Consider the following 21,016-nt stretch of genomic DNA (forward strand, 5'->3'; position numbering starts at 1 on the left):
AGGCATTTCCTCTTCTTCCTCGGGTTTTGCCTGTTTTATTTATTCCTGTTTATCTTTCTCCAAATATTTCGGCATGTGGCTTGTCCGGTTACAAACTTGCCCGCGGCGAAGCTAGGTTAGGCGAAACCTACGGTGGCCGCTTTCGCATGAGAGAACTTCGTAGTAGCCTGTATTTATCGCCCAGTGATGGGTCGGGGTAAACAGGAAGGTTTAGTCCACCTGGGCAGCGGCACAATCCCCGACCTCTCGGACTTCCACCGACCACAGCAGCTGCCTTTGTGCTAGACAAACTTTAGCATTCAGCCATACTTGTTGAGAGCCACTAGCGCAACGAACCGGGTTAAGCTGTGCTTTATATTCCAGTCTGCTCTACTCGTCAGCCAAGGCCAACCTTCCCCACGTTTTGACCAGATCGTCTTCGCGTGGGGGCCCCGTACTGGGTCTTCCCCGCAGATGATCCTTTACTATTCCCCTTGCGGCAGGCAAGCTTTGAAATTCGCGGGGGATACGAGATGGCTGCTCTTTGTGGGCTTTTCGACATTGTCTCGAATCATGGAGGGAGACTCGGGGTCGTCCCGAGGTTGTCATTATCACTTTGTACATTTCTTACCGTCCCATCCCGCGGCACTGGTCTTGTATTACATATATATTCTCCATCTAGTCGAATTTCGTGGATTTTTCTTGTCCACTTCCTGTCATACAAAAGTAACTCCACTATGGCGAACCATGCTTCACAGGATGTTGGCTCAAAGGCCAATATCGCCGAGGTTCCCACTATCAGCCATGCAGAAAGCAACCAAGAACACTCCAAATTCAAGTCTGCCAAAAATGTCGACGGCGATACGGCCATGGCGCTATTTGATGACCCGGACGAGCTCCACGAAGATGTCGATCCCGTGGAAGCGAGAAAGCTATTGTGGAAGATTGACTTCATGATATTGCCCTACTTGGCTGTTTGCTATGCGTTCTTCTACATTGATAAGGTAAGTTTCTTTTATTGAATATTACTTGCCTATTTTATGCCTTTTAGCCAAAAGTTTGTGCTAATAGCACGCATTTTGAGGACAGACAACGTTGAGCTACGCTGCTATTTTTGGGATTCGGGAAGATCTCGATCTTCATGGAACGCGGTATAACTGGCTGAGCAGTATCTTCTACTTTGGTTTCTTAGCATGGGCATTCCCTACCAATTTTCTGATGCAGCGTCTTCCAATCGGTATGATTCTCCCATTGCACGCCGGACAATTTGACTGGATATACATCTGATAATTGGTTTAGGGAAATACCTGGGTGCGAATATTTTTATGTGGTTTGTTGGACTGACCCCGTAGACAGTACAACTCAATACTAACATTTGTTTTCAAAGGGGTGCCTTCCTCATGATCCAAGCTGCCTGTAACAGCTTCGAGACCCTCGCTGTTCTTCGAGCCCTTGGCGGTGCCGCCGAGGCCTGCGCCGACCCAGCTTTCATGCTCATCACGAGCATGTGGTATACCCGCCGTGAACAGCCAGTGCGTCTCGGACTGTGGTATACAGCGAACGGTCTCGGGATTGCACTGGGTGGACTATTAGGCTATGGAATTGGTCACCTCAAAGGCGCACTACCGTCTTGGAAATACGAGTTCCTTGTGATGTATGTCAATTTCCTCCTGTCCTTGGAACCGCCATTTTACTAAGCTTCCTTAGTGGTGCACTATGCTCTGCGTGGGGCATAGTCATGTTTATATTCCTCCCAGATTCACCTGTTACAGCAAAAGGACTTAGCAAGAGAGAGCGCCGCATCGCCGTTGAGCGTCTACGAGAAAACCAGACTGGTGTCGAGAATAAACATCTCAAGCCATATCAGATCCTGGAGGCTTTCATGGATTATAAGCTCTACATGTTTTTTATTCTTGGCACGGTTTGTATGTAACTTCCAAGATTTTGCCAGATCCGAACCGGTGCATTAACTAACATCTACACAGGCAATATTCCCAACGGTGGTATCTCAAACTTCGGAACTATCATCATCAAAGGGTTTGGGTTCTCGACATTGGTGACCACTCTTATGCAGGTAAGATTAATTTGATAACCACGTGGTCTTCAGCTAACATGAAACGCAATAGATTCCATACGGCTTTATCATTGCTATCTCGATTTTGATATGCGTCTACCTTAACGACCGCTTCGAAAATCGACGATGCCTTTTCATCCTTATCTTCCTGATTCCTAATATTGCCGGCGCCTTTGGTCTTCGCTTTGTTCCCATCCAACACAGTGTAGGTCGCTTAATTTGTTATTACCTGACAGGCCCGTATAATGCTGCATTTGTACTCGTTTTGAGTATGCAAATGGCCAACACCGCTGGTATGTGAATCTTTCTTCTAACTCCCAATAAAATAAATCACGGAAGCTAATTATATTATGTATTTAGGCCATACTAAGAAAGTCGTCACCAACGCTGTGCTCTTCCTAGGGTACTGTACTGGAAACATTGCTGGGCCATTCTTCTATAAAACTGATCAATCGTGCGTCTTTCCTCAGGATAGTCCTTTTATTACTAAACTAAGAGCTAACACGAACTACAGACCGACTTATGAGCTCGGCATCTGGTCCATGATTGTGTCACACTTGATTGAGGCCGTTTTAATCAGCATCCTTGGTCTACTGTTGCGCTGGGAAAATCAGAAGCGCGATCGCATCCAGTCCCAGATGGAGGGTGGTCTCGAAGGGAGAGATCTGGATGCGACTGCGTTCTTGGATTTGACGGACCGAGAAAATCTGAAGTATGTCTCTTTATGTTGTCCTGCTTCTACGACGCTGCCCTTTCTCAAATCTGGTACGAAAGTGACTAACGGTTTCCAACAGTTTCCGATACATCTATTGAGCCAGATAAACTGGACTCGGGGTGATCAAATCACCTCGTGGAAGAACTTCTTGCGAACTAGACCATCGGTGGTGAATACTTCCGGATTCATCAACACCAGTTGAAGACGACTATATAGCATTTAGACGCTCCGAAGCTGGTGCTGATATATTGGAGCTGTTGTTATGGCCATAGACAGACCACTTGAAACGCATATGTGTCTTCTCTGCTAGGTAAATAATGAATGGACTCGATACAGAGCATCTAATGAACCCCACAACGACCACGGCCAGCCTCGTCGAAAAGGCATATCCCGCGAACCCAGTATGAATAGTTTAGCATCACCTGATTTGAGGCGCTACTCCAAGCTTAAACCCATTCCTTCAATGATGGCCAGTTTGCTTTGATGAGCTTTGGTTCAGAGTGCAATGTAGACCATGTCTATGAAACCTCGTCAGACGAAGTCCGAAGTCCTGCGTATTTGTCCACTCACTGGATGATTATTTATCTCCCCTCAATCCAGATATTCAAACGAGATTGCTCGGGGCATGCTCGAAGACCTTCCACTTTGAAATTTTTTTAAAAAAAAGGAAGAAAGAAAGAAAAAAGAAAAAAGGGTGGGGGGGGGAATTCATTACAAGTCATTGGTACACACGCTGCGACTCGGGCATCTCAACCTCATCAGCCGAAAACGTACAATGCCCCATCAGGCCCTCAAGAGGCACAGCTCCCCACTTGAGTGGCATAAACTCAACCCCCTCAGGGGGATCCATCTGCTGATCCTTCTCATCCAGATTAGGGTCATACTTGGGATGACAAGCAGCCGCGATCGCCAAACTACAACTACCAGCAATCTGCATACCAGACGCGAGCTTCATCCGGCTCATCCCGACAAGGCACGCAAACATAAACACCCAGACAGCCATCGCGCTAACAATCGCAACGGGGGGTATATCCGCAAGTGACGAGGTCGCGACCCGGCGCACGGACGAATCGCTCGTCATACGCCTCAATACCGACCAGGAACAGGCTCTGCGAAATAAGCCAGTGCAGGATCGCAGAGGTTCCCATGAGAGGTATCGCGTAGCGGTACGGCAGCGAGAGGAAGTAGCTACTCCGCTGCGCATACTGCGGGTTCCAGGAGACGCGGACGCCGCGACGGGAGATGGCGTATGTGCTCCACTCCGCGGCGAGGGTCATGGTCGTTATAACTCCATTAAAGACGAAATATAGAGCCGAGAAGATGAGTTGTGGGGTGTTGGCGATGATCGTGTTGCCGACCATGGACTCGGGCCAGCTGTTGCCTTTGATGAGGGCTTGTGCGTTTATGGACCCGAACTCGGCGTTCCAGACTTCGTGGCCGTCTTCGCTCAGCGCGAGACCTAGGAGCCCTGCACATATGATAAAGGCTATTGCCCAGCTGATGTACACGACATGGTCAGTTATCGCTCCACGTTCACGCCAGGGGTGTGGTCTGCTCACAGGAACCCAACGAGCGCCCACTTCCCCGGGGTCACTGCAGAGTACCACCTCTTCCGGGTATTTTCATATGCCATCGGGTAATAGCGCTTCTTAGGTACAATGGATCTCCTGGGTATCTCTTGTATCTCCATTCCAGGCATCAAACACCTGCCCAGGGCCTTTTTGTCGGGCTGTTGCAGGAACGAAGCCACCGCGTCTCCAGTTGTAAGCATCGGCAATTCAGTCGTCACGATGGCCATATAGCACAGGATAATTGCCTTTACTGCATTAACCACGATGACCACAATCGTCAGCGACAAGGAATACTGCAACTTGCAGTGCTCCGGCAGCGGCGCGCTGAGGCACGAGTTCACGGTATAGTTACCGTTAGTGCCATACACGAACCAGTTACCCTGCTCTGCGCTGGCGTAAATATCCGATATGTAGGTGCTGCAGTAAGCGTCGGCATCTGGCGGGCATAACCATTCGTATGGATCGCCGGTGGGCGGGCCCTGGATGTGAGTATCCCATGGTTTATACACGTCCTGGAACCCGACCCATTCGTAGGTGAGAGTCGTGTTGACGTCCTCGGTGACGAGGAGCAGACCGCCGTGCTTTGTTTGGTAAGTTGTTGCGTAGGCGTCGATGCACGCGTGCGTGTCGAGGTGAATCAGGGTGCCATTCTGGGCGCTGGAATATAACCAGTCGAATGAAGCGGTGTCTTCTACAGTCAGGTCGCCTGCTTCAAGATCCTCTCGTGGCTGCGTTCCAAGCGAAGAGTGGCCGGCAAATATCGTGTACGAGTATGCGGCTGTAGTAGAGAAGATGGTCGAGTTGTACCTGAAGAGCGACAGCCTGTCAGCCAACCCAATAAAGAAGTTATCCGGTACTCACACGAGGTGGAGAGGAAGAGACGAAAGTACCAGGCATATCCACATGGTACGCCGCTTCTTGGGGATGTAAAAGAGGTTTCGTAGACTGGGAATGCCAATATCCAGCCAGGTATCCCTTCCATGCGCATCATCAACGTCCTGCCTCGTCGGCGCACAGAGGCATTGCTGCAGCACTGTTAGTCCCGCCCAGTCATACACAAGGGTCCCATGTACCATGCCATAGTTGCTCGCACCCAGGAGTGTGGTACTGAGGATGTTAATGAGTAAGTGCAGTCCTGTACTCAGATGACGCACGTTGCCACAGTCGCCCTCGTAGAGTATCCCGCGGTCATCTTTCAGGCGATTTCGATCTACAACCCAGAGCAGGAAGCCAAGGTTGAAGCAGAGCACAATGATGCAGGCAGCTGATGCGAGGGCTAGAGCGAACCTCGAGCCTGAGAGCCACTTGTACAGCCAACCGTGTTTCGGTCCACCTTGTTTCAGACGGTTCGTATCGCACATGGGGTTTTCGGAATCGATGAGGGGCAGTTCATGCTCTTCTTGCGGAGCCTGGAGGGTCATCGCGCTGTCAGGGCGTGGCGTCAGGTGCACTGAAGCCCTGTTGACAAAAGATCAGGTCGCTGCGACCGAGGCACTGGGCGGGGGCATCCTCTTCAAGTTTTATGGGGATCACTTGAGCCGCATCTTGGGGCCATGGATTCGGATCCTGGGGTTTGGCCCCAGGTTGTTGGACTTGGGAGAGGCTGTGCTTCGTATCGAGAGGGTCAAACACGCACTGGATTGGCTCAAACTCACCCTAGCCGAGGCTGGCTCTCGGATCATCTCGATATCCCGTCGCAGCCGTGGCTTCGGGGAAGGTAGTCTGCCTTTCTAGGCTAACCAAGGTCCCCGACCGCGAATGAGGATTGACAACCATAGATTTAAAACGTAAAAGGAGAGGTAAAACCGTGCCCCGGAATTTGTTGGCAACTCTACACCGGCCGATTGACCCAGGTTGGTGAGGTTGGTGAGAATAACGAATTTAATGCAGCAGTGCCTGCACAGCCTGAATACGGTTTCCCCTTAAAACACCCACTTCTCGGCCCGTACCCGAAACCACCCATCCACGGGTCCACGGGTGGACCCTAAGCCGTATTAGGTTAAACCAAAGGAACCAACCTTGGAAGGTTCAATGTTCCCCTGTTTTGCCGTATTGTGGTATTGCACGTACTACCACAACCTAGATTGTTACATTCAGACCAAACTTACTAGTACACTCGCCATACACTTAATTTCTGTCTAATATCTTATCGATGCTTTTAAGTTTTGTAGATACCTGACAACATGTATGCCCATTTCGAAGAAATTGCTTTCATCTGCCTTCAAGCTTATGTGGTATCTATGTCTTCTTTTGAGTGTACATTGAAGGTCTCCGCATCAATCGCGAGTTCCTTGCGGTCATTCTCTTACATAGGCGTAGAATAACTAGCACCTGGCACTAAGCATCTTCTTCAGAGTGGGGCGATTTATTCGCTTCCTTGGATTCCAGAAAGTACATTGCAAACACAGCGAGCATGAGATACAGAAAACCTATAACTATAAGCGACGAATACCGTAAATGTCGGATGACTTACTCCACGTGAAGCTCATACACTCATAACCGAAGAGTGTCTTAAGAGAACCGCCCAGGATTGGGCCAATCATCGTACCGAGGGAGGCAGCAACGTCCATCATAGCGATTACGCGTGATACGCCATATTCGGCCCCCAAATGACCCGCGTTCTTCTCATGCATCGTTTTCGAAGCAGCTGTTAATAGGCTGTTAATATCCATTCATTATCGTCGCATACAAATCCTTGGGGCAAGGGCCACTTACCGGTCAACTCGGCAGGCGCGATACCAGACACAAATGGCCGCAATATGCCGATAGCAATGACAGAAGTTGAGTAAATACTTTTGCCGCTAGTCTGGGCACTGAACCAGGAGAAGCTATCGCTCCCTGCAATTCCCGAAAGGGTTAAAAATAACGCCTGGAGAATAGAACCGATTACCGCTGGATATCGTGCCCCAACCCTGTCACGGACCCAACCAGCAAGGGGACCGATCAGAATACCTGGAATAGCAAGACCAGCAAACAGGAGCCCGGCTGAATCTGGGCCCCATTCAAACCTCTCTTGGATGTGCGAAGGAAGCGTCGAATAAAGGCTCGTACTCACAGTCATGCTCGAACATGTAATAACCAAACAGATCAGGATACGGCCGTTGCAGAGCAGCGAGATCCAGAAGCCCCCGGTGCTGGATTGGACTTCTTGATTTAGCAGCGGGCTACTGGGCTCAGAGGAAGAGACTTCAGACGGACGCTCAATCATAAGTACACGTGCGACAAGGTCTATAAGTAGAACCAGTAGCGGAATTGTCCATAACACACGATAACTGACAATCTCGTACAGCAGGCCAGAGATTGCGGGCCCGCTAATCGTCCCTGAATTGGCGCATGAAATCACTAATCCCATTGCCGAACCCATATTATTCGCACTTACGGTGTCCGCGACGGTTGCAAAGCCGATGATCCATACTGCTGATCCCGCGATACTTTGCAAGACACGGCCTAGTAATAGTGTAGGGACTGAACGAGCACCCGCAACCGTACAAGTGCCAGCAATGCAGACGCCAAGCGATAACAGCAGTGGAACCTTCCGATTAGGAGTCTGATCGTTAAAGTGCCCAATAATAGGGCCAGCGATCATGGCGAATGCACCGTGGATAGCAAGAACGGATGATGTCAACTCTTGGGTTTTAGAGGGCGGGACGTTGAGACGATGTTGAAGCATGTCGCCGAGGAAAGGCACCAGAAATCCATAAAGAAATGTCTCTGATTGGTATTAGGATGTGGTTAACCAAGCTAGGGAGAGGGAACAGACCAGCATACAGCGCGACTGCAATGGTTGCGAGTACAAACCATTTGGAGGAGCGCCATTTATAGCCCATCGGCGTAACATGGCCCTCGCAATTGCCGCTCATTGAGGAGATGGATAGTTGGATTTTCAGCTTTGAGTCAAGACGTCGACGTCGCAGATAATCCTAGGTAGCTGAGTATGGTACTAGGTGAGTATTTGCCATAGAAGGTGCTGAATCTAGGGGGACAGGCCCTTGCATGAAAGTAAACACTCACTCATCTAGGTATATGAACTTTCCAATGTGGAACATGCAGCAGCATCTACACGTTAGGGTGCCGAGATCCGGGACCGAAGACATCGTCACGACTGACTTGGTTTTTTTCTCAAATAATTAGTAAGAAAACACGAGCGTAGTACATGGAGATCACCGGAGATCCCCGTATGAGTTCGCTTATGCACATGGGTGGGTAGTCATCACCATGCATCGGTCAATAAAAGTAAATTATGTTGCTGATCACTTCACATGAACATGAGCTGCTAAAACACCTATTCCCGGTGGAGCCATTAATTACGCTGTTGCAGAACAACTTATGTGACTTGTAGGTTCTTTCGTTTTTGCTAGGGAGTCCACCGATGGCCGGGGACAGCAACCTGATCAGTCTTCCGCCCATAAGAAAAGGAAATGAGGAAAAAAAAAAAAAATCCCGCAAGTCTACTACAGTAATATGCACAATTCCTACAGGTACATAGTACCGCAAAATGGCGTGTTTAAGGATATGGATCTGATATTATAAGGAATTTTTGATGCATAAAAAGACTGCGCCAAGCCCTTGCCTTGTTAAAAAGCAGACTCCCATTTCAGTCACGGCTTCATTGAAACGTAACTTCTTTTTAGACTGCGATCTTTATATGCCGAAAATGTACCGCCATCTCCGTGCTGTTTGTACGATTGGCGTGAAAGCTGCTAGATATTCTACGCAGCCTATCAGTACGTAACCATTGTTTTAGGGCTTCCTTGGACACTGCTAATTACGAAAAGGAGATATACGAACTTCCAATCTTGTTCCCCTGATTGAAGTTACCAAACCTAAGTTGTCCTCAGAGGCCACTCACCTGAGAGCTGTACACGAGACTCTGGAGGTTAAAGGAGTGGTTCAATTGGCCTTGGGGTTCAGCGATGAAAAAAGCGTCTATCTGCAGAGTCTCATTACCAACTTCCACAAAGGCCATGGTCATGGTCTTCCGATAACCCATAGTGCCGAATGCGGCTGGTTTTGGGATGTTCGGCCCTCTCCTTCGGCCTTCCAAAGCCATGGGCACCAAGCCCGCTCAGAGACAATGTCCCGATTTGATTGGCATACGGACTGCAGCTATGAAGAGTGTCCGCCGCGATACTTTGCTCTTCAAGTCATTCAACCGGATCGCTGTGGGGGTGGAACGTTATCGATACTAAACGTCGACCGACTGCTCGCCTTACTCTCCCCTTTCGCACAGAAATGGCTGTCTAGCAATAACTACAAGATCACTGTCCCTCCTGAATTTCTTAAGAAAGTCGGAGAGCAGTATATTGTTAGCAACTTGCTAGCAGTCAAGCCGGAGGGAAAAGGTGGTAGTCAATTACGATTCCGGGATGATATCACTATACCGTTAACTCCTAACGCTGCTAAGGCGCTAGACGAACTCAAGGGGATTCTGTATGGAGATAGAGCCGAGGAATGGACTATCCATCTAGAGCCCAAGAGCCTTCCTCAGGGGTCAATAATCTTGATGGATAATCGACGATGGCTGCATTCTCGGAATGAAGTCAAGGACCCCAACCGACATCTCCGACGAGTCCGATGGGACGCGAGACCATTTGGATCACACAGCGCATGAAAGTCCTTGGGTATTTTTTATTGGGCTTGGATATGTGGTTCCAATTGGAGCTTGTAATTGGTACTAAATGTGTAACGCGCCACCTACGCGCCACCATGTACGACCGACTCGCATGTTAATCGAATCAAAAAGTCGTCCACAATTTGTGGGGCCAATACTCAGCTGAATGATGGGCCATCAGAAGAACGCATCAGGGTTACATTGCATTTGAATTTTACACTAGTTTGTAGACTTCGGTCCGTAAAAGACCAAAAGTTGCATGCATACAAGTTAGCACAGAGTGATCGATAGTTAACTTAGGATTGCTAGTTATCATTAGCTAATTAGAACTCAATTAACGATTCCTTTCGTCTCATAAATCCTTTGTCTTTGTGTTCAATTTACATTCAAAATCGCTACCATTGAAAAGCATCCCAAATGAGAAACAGATTGTTCGACCGTCTCCAGCAAGTCTGCCTTCCAGATGCTGTGGACTTCGCATTTATATCATCCGAAAAGCCAGATGCCAACCTCTTGGATAAGGCCCGCGACACTTATACCTCAAGACTGAAAAGATGCTCTTCCGCTTGGCCTGCTGGATCGTTAGATGCATCATCCCCTCATCCCGTATTGATCACTCAACGGCATCATGATGAGTTAGATGAATTACATCGGGCCTTGAATCTAGCAATTGAAGATATCATCGAGCGATGGTGGACGGATGATCAAGCCCAGTTTCCCCAGCGGATGCCCTTGGAACCAGGAGAGGAAGATTTATTACGCGTAAGTCCCACGCATCCTTCACTGTCGGTAATAGGTTATTATAGTATACTGACGATTTGTCGCTACGAAAGTGGATCCACTCAAACACAACCCTGTTCCGACCGTGGAATGAGAGACAGGGATCCTGGAGACCGGACTTCTTGGTTGAGATTGACGAATCCGGTGTGGAGGTATTCCGTATCTGCGAAATCAATGCGAGATTTTGCTGGAATGGCTTCATGCATGGAGGATTTGGTCAAGACTCGCTTTCGGCGTTCAATATTGAATCTCGGGGTCTGATGCACTGCGTCGACGGTGAATCAGTAAGTAAGGAATGGTCTACGAAAGAAGAAGCTGGTGTTGACTTGTTAAGATCCTCGGGGGGTTATTCAAACTATTCGATAACAAGCTCCCCTTGCACCTGGTCAAGGGTGAGGAACACGGAATTGATATCTTCATGTTTATCGAATTTGCGAAGAAACGACTTGGTATTAAACCACGACTTATAACCCCGGAAGCACTCCGAATCATCCCAGATCCCTCGAAGGACACTGGATTCAAATTGTGCTGCCTCGCCCAAGCAGGTGCCGTTGACACTATTACTACCGAATCCGGTGAACTTGTGGAAGAGGTCCATCAAATTGGCCTCGAACTTCATCAACGGGAAATAAACGCCCTTGATCCGGAGATTAAACGCCAGATTAGTGTTCGGTGTTTTAACGATATGCGGACAATCCTGCTTGCTCACGACAAGAGAATGCTTGGCACTGTACGAGAAGAACTAGAGACTCTGGTCTCTAGAGGTATCATCACCGGCAGACAAGCTGAATGCCTTGATCGGGGCATAACGCCTACTATCCTACCGGGCTCCGCGGCCCTTGATCAGTTCATCACTGCTTGTGTATCGTCAGAAAACCTCCGGAAAGAATATATCCTGAAGCCAATTAGAGGGGGAAAGGGTGCCGGTATTCTTTTTGGCGATGAAGTCCCCTATTCCACCTGGCTGGCGCTACTGGAGCAGATGCGGTGTCCGAGATTGGAAGCAGGGAAGACCCTGTTCGTTGTGCAGCGCAAGATAGATCAGCCCAAATATGACGTGCTGTTGTCTGAAGGTAATTCCCAGCGCTGCCATATGGTCGGGACTTACCATGCAATCAACGGAGAATATGTTGGATTAGGGACTTGGCGATGCAGTCCCGGGAGACTCTGTGCTGTGTCTGATGGTGCTACATGGATTTGTTCAGTCAAGCAGGGTACGCAGTAGTGGAATACGCGATAGAACTTAGGCAATGCACCTCATCTTTCGGCTCTATGACATGTCCCATTAATTTCGACTGAACAGGTAAACTTATGCCCGTAGGCAAGCGGTCATACTATGCGAACTGGACCCATTCAAGCTATCAATTGTAAACAAAGAGGAATGTTGATCGAACAATTACGCGGTATTGGCCACAGCCTGTGCAGCTAGAGATATTCTTCCCCTTCTGGCAAGGTTTGGCGAAGATTCAGGTTGCATCGCATGCAGGTATAGCTGTGTAGGAACTATCAGATCCGCCTGCAGTACGGAGTACGCAGTAATGTGTACGGAGTAGTCAATCTCTGACTACACACCATATTCGTTTTGCTTTTTTTTTTTTCCTTTGCTTTTATTTGCCACTTCAAACGAATAAGCCCCGGCTTCGAATCCTGCGAGTCGAGAATTAAGACGATGGTCTCGAGGGTTGATGGAGGCATTAAGGGCAGCCACAACACTGATATCGGGATCATTGGGTGAGATGAAATTGTTAAATTGTTATTGACGGCGACTTACCTCGACCTCTCAATATTTCTTTTCTTTTTCCTAAACAGTTTAAGGGCGTGCAAGGCACGATCTCTTGTGTTATGTGCATGGCCCTGTCCTCCAGCCCGGTATTACTATTGGTACCGCTAGTCAATTCCCTAATGCTCCACCATCACCGCAGCAAAATTCGCCACAGTGCCTACTCCGCCAATAGACCACACCATGATGGGTACGCAATGCTTCGGTGAGTATACGTGAAGATCTCGCATTACCTCTGCTGGGGTCTGGTCCTATTCTGCTAGTCCCTTGTCGGGCTTTCCGTGTCTCACCCTAGGTTCCCGAGGCTCCACACAACGCGTTGAGAATGCTAGAGAAAAGACACATGAATTATACATACTGTGTATGATCAGACGACTAATAATGATGTAGAAGCGAAATATAATATTGTGACACGTCACAGTTGCTGACTTATCCTACATGTCGCTATCCCTACAGGTGCCACAAATTCATATCGTTAGGGGAGTACAAGGTCTTGAGATCTGCCATTCCTCCGCTTGCCCTGTAATTTATTGCATGGGGTTACCGAACTGAAATAAAATAGATTGAATCGAAGCAAGAAAGTGTCGGTACGATCGTACTTATAGCTGCAATTTTTTGCTAGTTTCCAGCGCCCCATAACGATCATGCAAGGCTGTCTGACCCGTGGGACAACAACTGGATGAAAGTGGGCAGAATATCGATCTAGGATGTTGATGATCTTTTGCACTCACTCGTTAGCGGATCAATATAACTTGCTATTTTGGCCGAAAAAGACTGTGTCTGTGGCCTGAAATCTGCATGGTCAACTTATCCAAAAAAATTTGCGCGAGTATGTTGTAAACGATTTTCAAATGTTTACGTTCGCTGCATATGGCTACACTAGTGAGTTTGCTAAAATAGAAAAAATACAAATTACATCTGAATAACTATATAAAACTTCAGGTCTAAACGACCGGGGAAGATATCGCATGGGGTCGTTGACAAGAAGAATAAATAAACTGGGAAGCTACGGAGCATTCATTGAGGAAGGAGCGATTGATGATGCATTCCTTCAGCAAAACCCCATGTGATCTCGAGAATGACGTACTGTTCTTTGTAGCTGGTACAAAGAAGATCGTCCAACAGCATCAAAGACAGAGAAATGCATTGCCTAATATCCACCCGTTTTATGGTCAGTAATACTCCATCTATATCACCGAGCTGCAAGACTGACAAAATCCCAGCGGTAAAATGCCCCCGGACCCCAAACTGCTGCAACTGCTAGCCGATATGGATGTCAGCTTTTATTGCGCCTCTCTCGCAAAGATTGAACAGTTAGAAAATCCGTCCTGGGCTGGAGTTGCTCCTGCGGATCTATGTGTAAGATCATACCGCCATATCGCACGCCGAACCCAGAAAGACACTACAACCAAGCGACCAGACATGCTGTATCTGAATGATGGTCTCTACGGACGCTTTAGCATGAAATGGAGCGAGGACAAAATATTTGTGTCCACCTTGATAGAGCTGCGAGGGACATCCACACTTGCCCCGCGCGAGTGGAAGCCTCATCGATATTCTATCTGGGTCCCGACATGTGATAGTAATGATTGCATTTCCAAGGAGGTGGTCATGGATCAAGAGATGATGATAGCCGATTGACTGGGATTTCAAGATATGGGAGGCAAGTAATTCGATAGTTGACTTTTGGCTTTTGGCTTCTGTTGAAGTTGAAGTGGAAGTGATGTTATAGTGTATGTTTTCGAGCCGTGACAATACACTAGGGCGAATCCTGAGGGGCTTCTTTGAGGCACCGTATTGAATCAATCTGTGTGGTAATTGCAGTACGATTGGAATATTTATGCATTCGATAGATCAGATCTCTACTTTTTCATTTCTTTTTCTCCCACCTCGGCTTATTTATACACTTGGTCTATCCCCTTTCCGTTTTCTCCCAGTCTACTTCCGCTGAAACCCCATTATACTCAATTATCCTGGTACCCCCTCGGATCCGAAATTATTCCTGCGGAACTTTCTACAAAGGATTTATGCAAAATGGCCACAGAACGTTACCAATTGGCAGACGTACTAGCCGTGGCCAAAATCCACCCGTTCTACAATCCAGATGTTGATTATCCTCCCGATGCCGACACGGTCCGGAGACTTCGTGGGTTAATTGACCAAAAGGCGAACCCCGCTCTCCAGGAACAGCCATTGCTAAACAAGAAAACACTGTAAGATAATGTCAGCATACCGAGTAATTCATACTGCGGGTGTGCTAACTTGCTTCAGGTACAAGGTCATTGAGCGGCTTACCCATGATATGGACCCCCTAAACACATATCGGCAAAGTTCTTATATGTCCATCACTGGCGGCGGCTCTGGAGGGATTCCTATGTTGTTTGCTGTGGATGCATATGAGAACCGTCGGCAGAGGGCCCAGATGGGAAACTTTATCAAACTTTGTGGTATGATTGAGCCGGGAGATTGGGTGGTATCCACCCATTTAGCCGGGGGGTTCTACAGGTAATCGAATCTAGACCGCCAATATAAAATGACACAGTTCACCTAATCAAGGAATGATCAGGTCCCTCGATCTCACGACGGAGATCATGGAAAATGCTGGAGCGACCGTTTTGAGCGCCGGGAGCTATATGCCACCTACGGAAGTTGCTAGATCTCTCGCGGACTACCATGTCAATGTCTTAGCCGGCGAGAGCAGTCAAATCGTTCAAGTTGTTCACCATATCTCGATGTTGCCTCAGGATTATCGCGATCGTATCAACTTGGCGAAGATAATATATACTTCAGAACCCCTTACCAGCCCCCAGCGGGTGTTCATCCAGACGATTCTGAGCGGCGTTAAGATCCTTTCCTTTCTGGGTAGTTCGGAAGCGGGTCCCTGGGCAATCAGCAGCCCCGATCTAACGGGAGAGCACAGCCTCACTATCATCAGCACCGATTTTGTCTTTGACACGCGCAGTATGCTGATCGAGATCGTTTCACCTTCCGATCTAAGCCCAATCCCACTTGGTGAACCGGGCCTCGTCGTGCAGACATCTCTTCAAAGACTACGCAATCCCCTAATACGCTATAACACCGGTGATATTGGTTCCGTTCATCCCCTACCGGATACGGCCTCTGCTGTGATTCCTAAGGCGGACCGCGAACACCTCCGAGTATTGCGTATGCGCGGGCGTGACCATCGCTTCAGCTTTAAGTGGTATGGCTCGTACTTCGAGTTCGACAATGTCGACGCCTTGATGCACACGAAGGAATTGGGCATTCTCCAGTGGCAAATTATTTTGGACAAACTGGAGACCACGCCCCAATCAACTTTGGAGATTCGCTTGCTCAAACGCTCACAGGATGGCGTTATATCTGATGACAATCTCAGACGTCGAATCGAGGACTTCTTTCTTATACTTCCCGAGAATGAGCATCTTGCACGGATTGTGTTTGTGAATGACCTTGAAGAATTTGAGCGGAGCATTACTGCGAGGAAAGTCATTAAGTTTATAGATCGTTGGAATCATTGAACGGGTCTAGTGCTAAATGAATTTTGGTTCTCTCAATTTCGTGAATTGAAGACATAGAAATATACCATCGCAAGCACGTATTGTGCACTTTTTAGGACATACAAAGTCAAGGACGTCTTATAGTCAGAATTTGGGTCACCTATAGTGCTAGCGAGTGAACTGGAGTGTGGCGCAACTCGCCATATACTTAACAACGCTATGAGGCACAGTATCAGACAGATGCTTAAAGATCTCAATATTCACTAGAATATGTTTAGTGTAAAAACAGATCCTAGAAGTTTAAATGCAGTACATATTTGCCAAAGCTATGGCTGCCGATGCTAAGAGTTAATATATATAAAAGAAACACCAATCACTCCTCCTTGGTGGAAAGTAGGTAAGGTCCAAACAATTTGTTTATCCGCCAGTGCTATCCTCTTAAGACGATAGCACAAGTTAAGTCCCGCATTTGTCTCTGAAATTCCATTTTTTATTATAGAAGCAACTTGCTACTTCGCCCTCCTACCGCGCGCCATAATTATCAGAATCCTTTTTTATATGATGCTTACATGCAGTTCTAAGTTTATCTAGCTACACAGAATTTGTACCCCGCTACTTTTATTTATGGGTACCCGGCGACAGCATGTCGGCTACCTCTTCATAGACGGAGAACACAATACCACCACTCAAAAGTAGACGGCCAAGTCGCATACTGCTGCCTTTCCAAAATCCGCGAATACCGTGATCACGAATCACGCTCCGCGAAGCTTCAGTGATACTAGCTCCTTGAACACCTTGGGCCCGTGTCTTGATTGTGTCGAAGGGCTGTGTAGCGTAAACAGTAACCACGCCAGCTATGGCGCCGGTTCCAAATGTCGTGAATACGTTCGTTTTAATACCCTTGGATCTAGTGGCTTCTTTCAGCATGTTGTACGTCCCCATGCGGACTGCTGATGTGGCTGATTGTTTCATCGCGGTGGACAAAAGACCTCTGTAAAGCTCAGTGATACCGTGCCGCTGTATCAATACCCTTATCGCATTGAGGCTAGATTTAAATTCACGAGCCCCTTTTGCATCATCGATTCTACGCAGATTAGTTAGCTGTGATAGATGTAGTTATCAATGACGGAGAACACAAACAATGCAGTTTTGACCCTTTCCGTTGGTGTCACAGCGAGGACACTTTCTACAGCTCCTGCAACCATTCCAGCCAGGATTCCTTTACCAGGTGATAGAACTCCATGATTATCCGTAAGGGAATTGCGGATAGTATCGTAGGAAACAAATCTCACAGCAGCTTTCGCCGTTGTTCCCTGTACATTGAATCAATATAGATTGAGATCAAATATGTGGATTGATGACTGACGATAACAAGGGTTGAGCAGCCTGTGTAAAGCGCACTAACACCTTCCTGCTTTGCCACTTGAAAAATGAGACGTAGTGGATTGAGGGTCTTCACGGCGGAGTTGTCCAACAGCTGAACGCGAGTTTTCGAGTACTCAAATGGATACTGCCAAATATTAATCGCTATACAAACATGGAGTATCGTTGGGCTGACTGTTATGGCTGCTTCAACTCCACCTGCAATTCCTCCAGCCACGAGGGAGACCCACGGTGGGGTATGGATCTGGCAGGTTAGCTAACAGAAGATGGTTTGGTAATATGAAACCACTCACCCGTTGCAGCTTGTGTGGTACGGACCTTTCTGATTGAGCAATGTGGGCCATAATGTGAGCAAGCAGCAAATATGACCCTTGTTGAGCGCGACGAATAGAGGTTGAATGTTGACAACCCCAACTTTATACTTTTTGATATGTGGGGGGGGAGAAGGCGGACGAACAACGGAAAGAGACTTGCCGCGGCAATTGAAAAGACGTATAATCATCCCCTCTTCCCGTCCTCTCGCGGAAGAACCCCCCCCCACCCAGGGAAAAAAAGAAGTTCATGGAGAAAAACTCCCCGTCTAAGCCGCGGAGGGCCGCAAAGGCCTGCTCCTTCTGTCGACGCAGGAAGGTAGGTAACTCTCAAGTTCTTAGCGCCGCGATCTAATGCAGATAGTTCCGTTGCGATAACGGAAGACCATGTTCCAACTGCAAGACATATTCACAGGGATGTGCCTACGTACCCGGACCTGAGAGACCGAGGTACGTCATCTGCCTTTTCACTTATTCATCACTGACCAGCCGTAGACCAACAAATGCTCGGCTATCACGCCTGGAAGCGGAAAATGAACAACTCCGGCGACATCTAGGGCGTGTCAATACACCGTCGGAGGGACAAATAAATTCCCCAAGCCCATCCCATCAGCGCCAGCAAAGCCCACCTCGTCCAGACATTCCGAATTCATCAAGTGCCAACCGATCTCAGTCCGCTGTATCACGAATCTTCATCTCGCCAAATGGTGACTCAAGCTACCATGGGCTTACAAGCACATTGTTTGACGATGCACCGACTGATAGACACAGTCACCCTCGGTCACGGGATCCGCAGGTGCCGGTAGAGCATATTCGCAAACAGTTGATGGGGGAGTCAGCTTATCAGCGTGAGTTCCCGTTTGTCACAAGTTATTATCACTGCCTAACATCAAGCAGGTCAATTAGAAAGATTGAATTTGCGGCAAGGTAAACTGGACTTCGATGGGGTTGATCCTGAACTTGGAATGCATCTTCTATCCCTCCACTGGAACCGCCAGCATCATTCCTTCTTGATTACCTATCGTCCGGCTTTTATGCGAGATATGGCCACCGGTGGTCCTTACTTTTCTAAGCTCCTCCTGAATGCGATTTACTTTGGTGCGTCAAAATTCAGTAATCGCCCGGAGGTTCGCCGAGATCCCGACGATGTCCGCACTGCGGGATGGACATTTCGCCAGAGAGTCAAGGAATTGCTGGGCGGTGCCTTGGATCGAAGTGAAATCACCACTATTCAAGCATTGTTAGTAATGACTAGTTCCCTGTTTGCATTGGGAGATGAACGCAGTGCCGCCTGGCTCTATGCCGGTACAGCATTTAGGATGATCATCGACCTTGGTATGCACGTAGATGCTACCATGCTCAGGAACATGCGACGTCTCTCGGATGAAGATATAGAGATACGACGTCGAGTGTTCTGGGGTGCTTTTGTTGTCGACAAAATCCAATCGCTCTACCAGGGACGTCCAGCAAGTTTACAGGACTTTGACACGCAGGTCTCGTTGGCGTTTTTGGATCATTATGAAGAACTAGAGCATTGGCAACCGTTCGCATATACAGATATGCAGTCATACCCAGGATCGCCCGCATACAGTGTCTCAACCTTTACTGAACTTTGCAAACTGTCGTTGATCTTGAACGGTATTCTGAACAAGGTTTACTCAGAGAGGAGCTCAAATCGCTCGCCCCAGGACCTGCTCACTACTTTGAAAGCTCTGGATATTGAGTTGAATGGGTGGTATGAGGCTCTGCCGGATTATTTACGCTTTGCAAATGCTGCAAAAGAAGTCACACCGCCACCCCATGTCCTCTCTCTCTTGGCACTCTATAACGTCCTGCTCATTCTTCTCCACCGACCCTTCGTTGCTGAAGGTCATCTCCATACAACTGATCCGTCAGTTGCGATCAGCTCTTTTGCCATATGCACAGCGGCTGCATCTCGCATAATAAATATCCTACAAGCCTACGATAAAGCATTCTCCATCAGACGTGCGCCCTATCTGATCTCATATGCGACATACGTTGCCGCAACTATCCATGTTCGAGTCGCTGCCCAGCGAGGAGGTGGCAGTAGAGCCCACTCAAATCTCTGGACGTGCCTTGATGTCTTCCAAGAGAACCAGGAAACCAACTGGGCTGTCCGGCGTGCCAAAAATGTGATAATGCACTTGATGGACCGGATGGGAGTAGATATCGGTAGCCAAGATCGCCCACCCAGCGATCCCCAACCGCAAGATGATGCAAACGAACAAATAGCAGATCTTCGAAACCAGTCTCATCTTGACCCTGAATCCCTTGGAACATCCGCTTTGCCTGCTCAAATGACACCTCCGGAGACGGAAACTTCTGAATTGGACATAGATATGGTTATTCAAAGCTTTATTCGACAAGATACAAGGCGAAATGAAGGGCATATCTCTCTTGAGCGGGCTTACAATGCCCCCTCCGATATCCCCGCAGATCATCTAGGTGTGGTCAGTGGTATTGCCCCAAGCATTGTCCCCGGTTACGGTTCATATGTAGATGAACAGATCGATGATGATATGCTGTTTGGCTTCAATGGATCTATACAGGACAGTCTGCTATATCACTAGGGCATGGTAATTGCCAGGTTTTTGATTCGTTCTAGTGCTCGGAATTGAATTGGTTTTTATTACTTGCTATAGAAAGCAACTCTTCACTTTATATGTAATCGGCCTAGACATGGATACTTGAATTTCAAAACCCCTATCAGAAGAAGAGAGGGAAAACTTTGCAACTTGCTATCCATATTCAAAATCTTGTCACCCTCAACTTGCTCAACCATTTCCTTTTAATCAGTACCGTCATTAGCCATGGGAATGCTCTGTCGTCTTCTTGGAACCAATCCCCGTCCTTCGAAGAGAGCGTCCACTTCTTCCAACTTCATTTCCTTTTTTAACATCAATTCGTAAATTTCAACCAGTCGACCTCGGATATTTTATTGTGCACATTCCTTTGTATGCAACGACACCAACATGCTAGCAAATCCAATTCCCTGTTATACGTTTACATATTAAATGAGCAGTCTCGGAAGGGATTGGGATGATGTAGCTATCATGCCGCTAATAGCCCTTCCCACGTACATGAGAGACGTGTTCCCAGCTGAGGTTGTTTGACAGACCCCAATAAAAGCAACGACACCAAGGTTCAAAGCTAGCCAACGGCCTAGCTTATCTCCGCAGGTGCTTCCGCGAGAGAACTGAAGAAACACCCAGCTTGGGGAAGTGACACGGTGTTAGCTGAAATTTCACTTTGGACCGGGATGAACTTGTCTTGCTAGACCAGTATGGGAAAGAA

At 47.9% G+C, this 21,016-nt stretch overlaps 9 protein-coding genes across 9 annotated transcripts; 5 read left to right on the top strand and 4 right to left on the bottom strand.

The window, feature by feature from the left end:
* Window positions 1–716: 716 nt before the first annotated feature.
* On the top strand, window positions 717–2,866 carry N7489_010651 (putative MFS allantoate transporter; the record flags this gene model as incomplete). Its single annotated transcript, XM_056716400.1, has 10 exons — window positions 717–983; window positions 1,069–1,216; window positions 1,279–1,309; window positions 1,367–1,633; window positions 1,687–1,904; window positions 1,965–2,053; window positions 2,106–2,346; window positions 2,414–2,507; window positions 2,568–2,765; window positions 2,848–2,866. The coding sequence occupies 10 exons, from the start codon at window positions 717–719 to the stop codon at window positions 2,864–2,866; spliced, it is 1,572 nt and encodes a 523-aa protein (XP_056564022.1).
* A 677-nt stretch (window positions 2,867–3,543) lies between these two features.
* N7489_010652 (uncharacterized protein) lies at window positions 3,544–5,760 on the bottom strand (the record flags this gene model as incomplete). Its single annotated transcript, XM_056716401.1, has 4 exons — window positions 3,544–3,682; window positions 3,852–4,265; window positions 4,328–5,146; window positions 5,201–5,760. Coding segments are annotated over 4 exons (1,932 nt in total), but the record flags the coding sequence as incomplete, so codon positions are not given.
* Window positions 5,761–5,767: 7 nt separating this feature from the next.
* N7489_010653 (uncharacterized protein) lies at window positions 5,768–6,021 on the bottom strand (the record flags this gene model as incomplete). Its single annotated transcript, XM_056716402.1, has 2 exons — window positions 5,768–5,974; window positions 5,995–6,021. 2 exons carry the CDS (start codon window positions 6,019–6,021, stop codon window positions 5,768–5,770), a joined length of 234 nt encoding a protein of 77 aa, XP_056564024.1.
* Window positions 6,022–6,676: 655 nt separating this feature from the next.
* Window positions 6,677–8,199, bottom strand: N7489_010654 (uncharacterized protein; the record flags this gene model as incomplete). Its single annotated transcript, XM_056716403.1, has 4 exons — window positions 6,677–6,768; window positions 6,813–6,986; window positions 7,055–8,050; window positions 8,100–8,199. 4 exons carry the CDS (start codon window positions 8,197–8,199, stop codon window positions 6,677–6,679), a joined length of 1,362 nt encoding a protein of 453 aa, XP_056564025.1.
* A 794-nt stretch (window positions 8,200–8,993) lies between these two features.
* N7489_010655 (uncharacterized protein) lies at window positions 8,994–11,955 on the top strand (the record flags this gene model as incomplete). The annotated part of the gene is made up of 6 exons (XM_056716404.1): window positions 8,994–9,063; window positions 9,115–9,908; window positions 9,944–9,960; window positions 10,379–10,712; window positions 10,784–11,014; window positions 11,065–11,955. 6 exons carry the CDS (start codon window positions 8,994–8,996, stop codon window positions 11,953–11,955), a joined length of 2,337 nt encoding a protein of 778 aa, XP_056564026.1.
* A 1,785-nt stretch (window positions 11,956–13,740) lies between these two features.
* Window positions 13,741–14,151, top strand: N7489_010656 (uncharacterized protein; the record flags this gene model as incomplete). The annotated part of the gene is made up of 1 exon (XM_056716405.1): window positions 13,741–14,151. One exon carries the CDS (start codon window positions 13,741–13,743, stop codon window positions 14,149–14,151), a length of 411 nt encoding a protein of 136 aa, XP_056564027.1.
* A 393-nt stretch (window positions 14,152–14,544) lies between these two features.
* N7489_010657 (uncharacterized protein) lies at window positions 14,545–16,028 on the top strand (the record flags this gene model as incomplete). Its single annotated transcript, XM_056716406.1, has 3 exons — window positions 14,545–14,723; window positions 14,782–15,015; window positions 15,077–16,028. 3 exons carry the CDS (start codon window positions 14,545–14,547, stop codon window positions 16,026–16,028), a joined length of 1,365 nt encoding a protein of 454 aa, XP_056564028.1.
* Window positions 16,029–16,625: 597 nt separating this feature from the next.
* N7489_010658 (uncharacterized protein) lies at window positions 16,626–17,734 on the bottom strand (the record flags this gene model as incomplete). The annotated part of the gene is made up of 4 exons (XM_056716407.1): window positions 16,626–17,091; window positions 17,148–17,320; window positions 17,374–17,646; window positions 17,684–17,734. The coding sequence occupies 4 exons, from the start codon at window positions 17,732–17,734 to the stop codon at window positions 16,626–16,628; spliced, it is 963 nt and encodes a 320-aa protein (XP_056564029.1).
* A 217-nt stretch (window positions 17,735–17,951) lies between these two features.
* N7489_010659 (uncharacterized protein) lies at window positions 17,952–20,292 on the top strand (the record flags this gene model as incomplete). The annotated part of the gene is made up of 4 exons (XM_056716408.1): window positions 17,952–18,020; window positions 18,066–18,151; window positions 18,197–18,549; window positions 18,599–20,292. 4 exons carry the CDS (start codon window positions 17,952–17,954, stop codon window positions 20,290–20,292), a joined length of 2,202 nt encoding a protein of 733 aa, XP_056564030.1.
* Between the last annotated feature and the right edge of the window lie 724 nt (window positions 20,293–21,016).

Source organism: Penicillium chrysogenum (assembly GCF_028827035.1).
Source record: "Penicillium chrysogenum strain IBT 35668 chromosome Unknown utg000005l_segment0_segment0, whole genome shotgun sequence".
Taxonomy (NCBI): Eukaryota; Fungi; Ascomycota; class Eurotiomycetes; order Eurotiales; family Aspergillaceae; genus Penicillium; species Penicillium chrysogenum.